This window comes from Hydra vulgaris, chromosome 01, assembly GCF_038396675.1.
Source record: "Hydra vulgaris chromosome 01, alternate assembly HydraT2T_AEP".
In the NCBI taxonomy this organism is placed as follows: Eukaryota; Metazoa; Cnidaria; class Hydrozoa; order Anthoathecata; family Hydridae; genus Hydra; species Hydra vulgaris.
Window position 1 is genome coordinate 33,978,437 of NC_088920.1, and position 9,525 is coordinate 33,987,961.

The 9,525-nt window shown below is 28.7% G+C and overlaps 2 protein-coding genes across 2 annotated transcripts; one reads left to right on the forward strand and one right to left on the reverse strand.

Moving 5' to 3' along the window:
- Positions 1–857: 857 nt before the first annotated feature.
- On the reverse strand, positions 858–4,096 carry LOC136075299 (uncharacterized). The gene is made up of 2 exons (XM_065787961.1): positions 3,592–4,096; positions 858–1,519 (listed from the first exon to the last, which is right to left on the reverse strand). Exons 1-2 carry the CDS (start codon positions 3,896–3,898, stop codon positions 1,074–1,076), a joined length of 753 nt encoding a protein of 250 aa, XP_065644033.1. The 5' UTR covers positions 3,899–4,096; the 3' UTR covers positions 858–1,073.
- Positions 4,097–5,938: 1,842 nt separating this feature from the next.
- LOC136074356 (uncharacterized) lies at positions 5,939–6,950 on the forward strand. The gene is made up of 2 exons (XM_065786662.1): positions 5,939–5,986; positions 6,305–6,950. The coding sequence occupies exons 1-2, from the start codon at positions 5,939–5,941 to the stop codon at positions 6,875–6,877; spliced, it is 621 nt and encodes a 206-aa protein (XP_065642734.1). The 3' UTR covers positions 6,878–6,950.
- Positions 6,951–9,525: the final 2,575 nt, after the last annotated feature.

Here is a 9,525-nt window from a genome sequence, read left to right on the forward strand (position 1 = left end):
TACACAGTTTAGGGAGTAATAAAAACAGTTCTGGAGTAAACTTTTGTGTGACTATGACAGGAATGTTGCCCGGACCACAAGCTGTAGATGTGTTTAAAACAGAAATAACTTAAGCGACGGAAGTAAAGTGACTCAAGTGTCTAACAATGGATTAAATTGTTTTTTTGGAAGGACAGGATGAGTGTGTAACTAGATTCAAAAATTGAATTAAAAGAAAAGTTCTTTGAAAGTAGTTTTGCTTTATTTTATCGAAGAGACAATAAATGTAAGAAAAGTGCATGAAAGCATCGGTCGAAGTGGAGAAAAAAACGATTTTGAGTAACTTTTAAATATCCAGTTTAAACGTTGCTAAGTTAAAGAAAATAAAAAAAGGTTGCTGGTTGCTTCAAAAAGGTGGCAGTTCATTTAACTTCAAACTTCAATATATATACAATAAATATTTTGTCATACATTACCATATACATTATATTGTAAATGATATATTGTTATTACATATATACTTCTTATTGTTTTAATACTTATTTATAAAATAAAATAATTATGAAAAAATTTCAACTGTTTCTTAAATTACTAAAAAAATTAAATTAAAAAAAATTTTTTTATCAACTACTTGTTTTACATTTTATAATTAATTTTTATATTTGTTAATTTTATTTTTAGATGTCACTTAACAGAGTAGCTTAAATGCCACTTAACTAACCTATTAGTAATTTTATTTTGTATTTTATTTAAAAAAAGGCTAAAAAATAGTCTAATAAACTATGATTAAATTTGCTTCATAACCTGATTCTAAAATAACCTATTGATATACTAAACTTTTTTTCATAGCACAAAAAAATGAAAGCACTGATAAAGTATTTACAAAAAAGTTGTTTATATTTATTTTTTTAGTAACTTAAGTTATAAAATAAAGTACTCGTTTGCTACAATCAAGATCAACTCAAGTTTATAAGTATATGCATATAAGTTATGTTTTATATTTATTTTTTTATTCTTTATAACTTCATAAAGTCATAAAAAAAAATATTCTTTCATTATCATCAAGGTCAACTCAATTACCTTTAAATTAAAGTTTAAGAAAAACAACTGTTGTAAGATTCAGTAAAAAATAATGGAGAGGGTGGTTGTGACTGAACATCATTTGTTAAACATTCTGAAAACTGCTCTGTAAAAATAATAGGTGAAGGTGGTGAAATAGTTGAACTGTTCTCAACAGACTCTATGTTTTCCGCGTTATCAATTGATTTTACAGGTACATTTTCAAAACTGTTATTGCCAGAAAATTTTTTTATAGTTTGATTATTAATAAAATGAAAAGATTGATCAAAAGATTCATTGTTTATTTTTGGAGGCTGGTATTCTACAATTCCATTTGAAACATGTTTCTGAAACTTTTCACTAGTGGTTAAAATACATGGCGAAAAGTCTTCATTTAGACAATCTACTGATGAGCTTTCAAAATCTGTTGATTCTAATACTGAGTCTTCTGGATAGGTGCATTGAACAATTACAGGTGAATCTAGAGAAAAAAAAAGAAAAAAGAAGATAATAAATAACTATGACCATTAAAGTTTAATGGATTTAGAAGTACAAAAAATAATTACTAAATATAGTTTAACTAAATCTTTTTTTCGTACTCCTAACATCTAACAACATTTTTTTCGCACTCCTAATCACCTCCTAACATCTAACAACATTACATCTTTTTAAGTGCAGGTTGAGCACACAACTTCGAAAGATGTAGATGTAAGCCAAAAATGTAATATCTAAAGCCTGTGGTTCAAAATATTTTTTCTATAGTTCAATGCAAATAAGTTCAAATTTATTATATTTAAAAGTACTCCATGATACGCATCATGTAGAATGTTTTTCTAAAACATCTTTTGATATTTAAAATTTATTTTCTTCAGACACATTATAAGGTGTTTATGCAAGCTCATACTGGTGCGGGACTTAGGCATCTATATTTATTTTTTGCTAGTTTTTTCCATTATCTTAACAAAACTTAACAATCTGTTTTATAAGTTTATGATTTACAATTGGAATTAGTTTTCCGCCAAAACATTATTATTTCTACAGTTATTATTAAAAGTTCAAGGTTTTTTCTTGTCAGCTGCACAGGGCCAATCTCTATGCATTATAAACAAATTTGAATACAAGATGACCTGCTCAAACCTTGAAGTGTAATTGATATTTCTGATTAATATCTGATAATATTTCTAATTAATATTCACTTCAATGTTTGAAGGGGACAAGCTTAATTAATAAATTGATTGTTAAGGCATTAAAGCTCGTGTCTTTTGTCTATTATTCAAGATTAATCACATATTTTCTGTAAGGAGAAATATAACTTCAAATGGATAACTCTATTTATTGCTGTGACAGTCCTCACACAAACTCAAAATATTTTCACAACATAAATTACTTGTGCTGTTTTTTACCAGCATCTTCTGCCTTTGTTGAAAGATTATTTCTTTTCGAATAATTACTTTAAAGCATTTATGTTAACAAACTGTGACACTTATTTTTAAAAGCTATTATATAATTAAAATTTATAACTTTAAATATATGAGTAAAAAAATGTTTATATGTAGATATTTGAATTTGTATTCTATAACCTAAAATATATATACTTATATTTGAATTAGTAATTGGAAATTTAGGCTTAAGTACCTGAATTTGTATCATGTTTACCAAAATTTTGACCCTTCCATCAAATATAACAGATTTATTTAGGAAAACATATCTATTATATTTAGTGTATATTACAGGGTAGACTGGAGAGCAGGGTGATGAAAAATAAGTTTTATCACTATTTAGTAAACTGGTTTAGTGTATTTCAAAACTTAGCAATTCTATTAAACTTTATGTAACAAAACCGCTTACTAATTCTATTCATTCTCTACTACAGAACATGTAGAACTTGCAGCACAGATGCACACCTGTATGATTGCTGAAGATAAGTATAAGTTTCCCTTAAATTGCACCTTAGATTGGATTGCTTAAATTTGAACCCTCAAGATGCAATATAATACATAATACATAAGTACATAATACTATTTGTAAGTGACAACAACAAAACATAAATAAAATGAATATATAATACATAAATACATTAAAATTTTTTTAACTTTATTCAAAATTGTTAAACTTTTCAGAGTATATTATACCTTATGAATATATTATATACTATGAACTACTAATTGTGACAACCATCCTTAGTCTCAAACAACCAATAACACCTACTGTGTTATGATGCATAACCATTTTAGATTAAAATGTAACTTATTTGTGTTTAGAAAAAAATCCAAAATTTTATTTAACAACATTAACTATGAATTGTGATAAAGTAAAGATGCATTATCTTCTAAATTTCTGTGTTAAATTGTCTTTGACAAGTTCGACAGTTAAACTTTGGAATTTTGAAAAAAGATTTTGGGAAATCACAATTCTGCGTATAATAGGAAAATTAGTAATTAACAATTAGAAAAAAATGATATTATTATTGTTATTATAATTGATTTATAAGTTATTATTAATAACTGTAACAACTAATAAATAAAAAATAAAAAGTAAGAATAACTATATAACCTGATATATGAATAACTGATTCTTTGAGTGATGTGTTGCAAAAATAATTACGTTTATTGTATTTCATACACGTACCGGTTGTTGAGGAGCCGTTAGTGTTTCTATTTATGCAATCTGGTGTAGATTTCGGGCATATTTCTTTAGTTTTTTCGATTGTCTTAAAAAAACTTAATAGTTTAGTTTGTTTCAAAAATTTATGTTTTATAATTGGAATTGGTATTTCCGCCAAAACATTACTCTTTTTAAGGCTTTTCTTAAAAGATTGAGGTTTTTTTTTGTCGGCTGCACAGAGCCAGCCACTATGCATTATGACTAAAGCTTTAAATGTTTTTACTCAAGATAAATTTTTGATTATGAAATGAAACTAATTTGGTTTTCATTTTGCTCAGTTGCTAAAGTTTTTTTGTAGATTATAAGTTACGTAACATATGGTGACTGGTAAGTTTGGGTATATAGCATTAATTTCAGCTAATATTGTTTTTATTTTTACGGATGTAAAGGGGACAATATTGTTTATTTTGTGGCAAAATTATATTTTCATTTTTTTTTTAATTATAATTGCTATATCGTAACACAATCCATATTGCTATATCGTAAATTGCTATATCGTAACACAATCCACAAATAACGTATTAATCATGAAATTATAACATTTTTTTATAATTTTAGCAAAAAAAGTATAAAAACTTTTAACTGATAAGATCATTATATATACGAAAAACAATATATTTTAACCCATAAAATAAAAAAATACTTATGCTTCAACCGACGACACTGACGACACAGGAGATGATGAGAAGGGGTAATAGGGAAGGGGGAAGGTGGAAGGTGATGGGAAAGAAGGGGGTGAGGGAAAGGGGTCGTTGGCCTCCCACTTTTTCTAAAAGACCTTTTTTTTTTTCTTTTTTGAGATGTAGAACTTTTTTTAGAAATTGACCTCCACTTTGAAACCCGTGTCGTCGGTCCTGTTCATTGTTATTTACATACATTAAACAGTAGATTTGCATAATAAAATGTTTAGAGGGTATTGGAGAATTGTTTATTTGATATATAATTGTAAATATTAACAGCAAAAAATTATTAAAAAAAAACTGCCTACTACATACATAAGAACTCATGCATGAAAACACTTACATTAAGTTGTATCAAAGAGTATGAACAAAAAAAAAACAATAATAATTCAAATAATAAATTAAAAAATGATTCTCAGTAAAAATAAATTAAAACAATAGTAGCATAAGAAAGTTAATAATTAAAAAATGTGTTTTGAATCACTTGTTTCATTGATGTGTAAATAACCGCATAAAAATACGTTATAATTTATGTTCAATGCCTATTTAAACAAATATTTTCTCTTTACCATTTTGACAAATTTTCAGCATGTAATACTTACAATGATTTTAGGGCATATTCACTCTGTCCAACTATAGGGCGTGAAGAACTGGATTTTAAGAAGAGTTTTATCAAATTTAAAGTCTAAATCGCATGCCAGACATTAAAGTAACCTTGGTAAAGATGAAGTTTTTATTAGCAAACATTAAAAGTGATTTTCCGGTTATTATTGGTTATGAGTTTTCGATTCTTACAAAATAAACACACTGCCGTTTTTACACCAACTTTAAAGTTGAGGAAACTCATAATTCTCTGATTATCAGCAGTTTAGATAAAGCTTTTTAACATGATTAGATGTATGCATATGAAATACTGAAAAAATCAAAAGATTCGAAATTCGATTCCTGCTCTGATCATATTTGCGACATTACTGACAAAAACGTGAAATTCCTAAATAAATGCTCTTCATTGGTGTTTTGTAACAAGATTGTTAGATCTTCTTGGAGCACTTAAATAAACAAGCAAAAAAAAGGTTTTATAACTTGTTTTTTTATAAAAATTGATTAAAAGCTACATTTTTATGAGGAAGACACACAAGGTGGCATGTTTGTATATCCCAAATAAATACTTTGTTTGATAATCACTCGTTATTGTATTTTTTTATGGCTAATTACTTTAGTTTTTTGTATTTTTATCATTAGTAGCTGAGAAAAACTACTTCAATTACACCATAACTGTTTGCGACCATAATAAAACACGCACTCAATACCCTACACCCAGTAATGCTACGCACTGTTTTTTTTTTCTTCTTGCCTTGGCATGATCGTGGAGGGTTTGGACCTAGAACCGCCCTTGACTCGTAAATAAATTGGACATGGATCCAGGTAGTGTCCGTTGATATCTGATTTAAACCGAGACCTATATATACAAATTGGGTCTGGGTCCGTTGGTATCAGACCCAGACCCTGCTAATCAACAGCACAAATTTAAATAACTGAACGATTTTAGCACGAGAATGTTAAAGACATTTCACGGAGAACAAAAATCGCTTTTAAAAAAACGAGTACTTCATATTTAACTTCAAAAAAACTAAAAACTCATCAAAAAATCCTAAAAAATGATTTTATGTTGCTAAAGGATTGGCTGCCCTTATCAAGATCTTGAGTCAATGAATGTATTCTTATCGCGTCACAAATTACAAATACTAGTTACTTAAATACTAACTATATAAGCGTATAACGCACTGGAGATTTAATGAAAAAAAAAAAATCGAAAACTCATAAAAAAACATTAAAAAAAAAATACATGAAAAGACGAACTGCTGTTACGAGAAATACTGCTAATAGAACCTTATAAACATAAAACAAGAAGCAGAGAATAGGGAAGTTCGTGGAAAACAATTGCAAATAATCTTTGTTCGAGCTCTAATGATGATATATATTTTAAAGTAGACGCTCGTGCTGTGAGAGAAAGATTCGATCTTTTGGTTTCTCAATATTTGTCTAAACAGAAGACTGAAGAGAAAGCAAGTGGAATTAGTCCTCAGGTCACTCCTGTTGATGAAGCTTTAGAAAGTGTATTAGAACAAATAAAAATATGCGAAGAAGAGTTGAACCATAATGAAAAACAAAATGATGAGGAAGCTAAGAGAGAGAAAGCAGAGGACATGAGAAAAAAGTCTATGGAAAGCTTTTTGGAAGCAAAAGCACGTAAAAATACAGAAAATAATGTAACTACTCCACCTTCAAAAAAACAAAGAAGTTTAGGAACTGAGACTATTCAGTATCTCAGAGAAAAAGCTGAAGCAGATCGTGAATTACGATTACAAGAACTAAACCTGCAGCGAGAAGAGCTGAGAGCTCGTCAAGAACAACAAAATCAAATGTTTTCAAATATTCTTCAACAAAATCAGCAAATTCTTGGATTAGTTGTGCAACTTTTACAAAAACAATAAGATAGATAAATATAGTAAATATTTTCTTTGTTTCTATATTTTAATTCTATATTTTTGATATGGTTGTCACCAAATGTATGTAAGTGATGAATAATAAATCTATAACATTTTGAGAAAACGATTGTTTATTTTTTGAATAAAAAAGGAAATTAGTTGCAAGTTAATCAATTAAAGATGTCAGTTGTAAATAATAAATTGTTACATATTACCAATTTGGTAAAAAATAATCAATAAGATACTGTTCATAAATTTTGATTTATCATTGTAATTATAATAAAAATTATGGAATTTGATACTCTAAACATTTATATTTTAAGTTGGAGATAATTATTAATAAAGAAAATATAAAACACGAATAATTATAACTTATAGTTGCTAACACCTGAAAATATATAAGAATCATTATAAAAAATAGTGCTCTAACAATGGGGGTTCAACCTCAAAATAATTGGATGTGTTTGATTTGTAAAGGCAAGTGTGAGCATTGGTTAATAATGCACAAACTTGATACATTTTTCCCACTGCACTTAATTGTACTTTCAGTTTTTTTAAAAATCCAGGAATGCAAAATAGTTAATAATTTCTCCAAAAACCCATTCCACAGACGATCTTACTTTTCTCATAGCTTTGTTAAATTCCTTTTGTTCTGGATTTAATGCATAACGATTACTGTAAGGGGTTTGAAGATGAGTTCTCAGTGGATATGCTAGATCTCCATAAATACATAAAGGATCTCCATTTGGTCTTACACTATTTTGTAGTAATAAGTTATACAGATTTGACGAGGCAAGCATTGAGCTATCGTGTCTGCAATCTTCTACTGGCCCAAACAGATTTGCTATTAGTCCATTTGGAGCCACAACTGATTGAAACTTAATTGAATGAATTCGCTTGTGCCCGTTATACAATACTTGTTGGTCTTGTCCAGGTCTGCACACAGGTCTAACTGTCCCATCAACAAATCCCCAGCAAAAATCAAGTGGGGCACCCTTATTATGTATTGCTAAAGCATATCGCTCCAGTTGATTAGGAGCTAACCAATTCTGGTTGAAACTCTTGAGCAAGTGGTGGTGATTTGAAAATATTCCATTCATGACTACGTTTGACATCATACATAGCTCGGGAATTGGTCGACCAAAACGAGGAATTAAGTCCAAATAGCGTGAAGGGTAAGCAAATCGCTTTAGAAAAACACAGAAGGATTCTATGCCATTAAAAACTGATCTGTTGCTGCAGATTATTTCTTCAGGTATGGCTAGTACTTCTGCGATACGACAGATGTCATTTTTATAAAATCTAAATTCTGCAAAACATTCATCATCTGTCATTAAATCTAATTCAAAATGTTGGTATTTCTGATATGGAAAGTAAATATTTGTACTGGAATTTATATCATACAGTAATAGGAATTCTTCATCTGAAATCTCGTTTTGGCTATAAGCGGCTAAAATAACTTCTTTTGTTTCTCGTAAGGAGGCCATATTTGTTTACGCGAATGCTTAGATAAATTTGCTTAATTTATAAAACTAAAAACAGAAAAACTCAGAACGGGAATTAAAATCGCCTTAAGTTTACCGTTGTCAACAAAACCCGTTGTCTTTGCTTAAAGTCCCTAATAACTTGTGCGTTTTGTTAAGTTGTACAATAAAGAAAATTCGTATAATCACACTGGTTTACCTCGTGTTCTTTTTTTTTTCTTTTCCCGGAAGTTCATTAATTACATTTAAAATTTATTTTCATTAATTACTAATTGATCTATTGTATAAACTTAAATAAAATAGAGAATACAAGACCTTGCCAGTCGTGGGAAGAATCAATGTGAAAAATATGAGCAGGAAGTTCTTTTGATGAAATGGTTAATTTGCCCTGAAAAGCAAAAGTGACTCTTGCCTGAGTTGAAAATGAAAATCTCAAGGATTTTACTATTGCAACACTTTATAAACTATTCGGCTCTTTAATAAAGAACTCAGTTTGCAACTCAAACCGTTCCAAGCAGTCGTAGTGTAGTGATTAGAGTTCTGGCTTCAAAATTGGAGGTCTGTAGATAAAGCCTGCTCTGGCCATTTATGCATGATTGGTAAGAGAAGAGGCGTGATTTTTCTGATTAAATGTTATTCCGCGGTGCTTTGTGATTAGACCGTAAGAACTTCTTAAAGTACCTAAGTAGCTGGTTACTTACAAATCACTTAATTAATTTATCAATTTATTCATTAAATATATCAAAAAGAAATTTTATACCTTTATGAGAATAAAATAGATTCGAGTCATTTGCAATTAAGATAATATTTAATATTTTAATATTAATTTTTAAGATAATAACTACAACTTAAAATTTTTATAAAAAGAATTGTCATTTTTGAAACTTTTGTTTAGTTTTGAGTGCAAATGCTAACTAAACAAATAGGTCAACTGTAATGATTGTTTTTATTGATGAAAAACACTCAACTGTTGTAAACTAAATAAACTGTTGTAAACTAAATAAAACAACTTGAAACAGAAGCTGCATTCAGAGCCGTGCACAGGATTTGGGGGCCACAAGCATCCTTCAGTTTGGGGGCCCACCCCTTTACTCCAAAAAAAAAAAAATGTTCTGCTCAAATTTTTTGATTATATTATTGGTATATAAGTATAATTAAATAGTCCAGCTT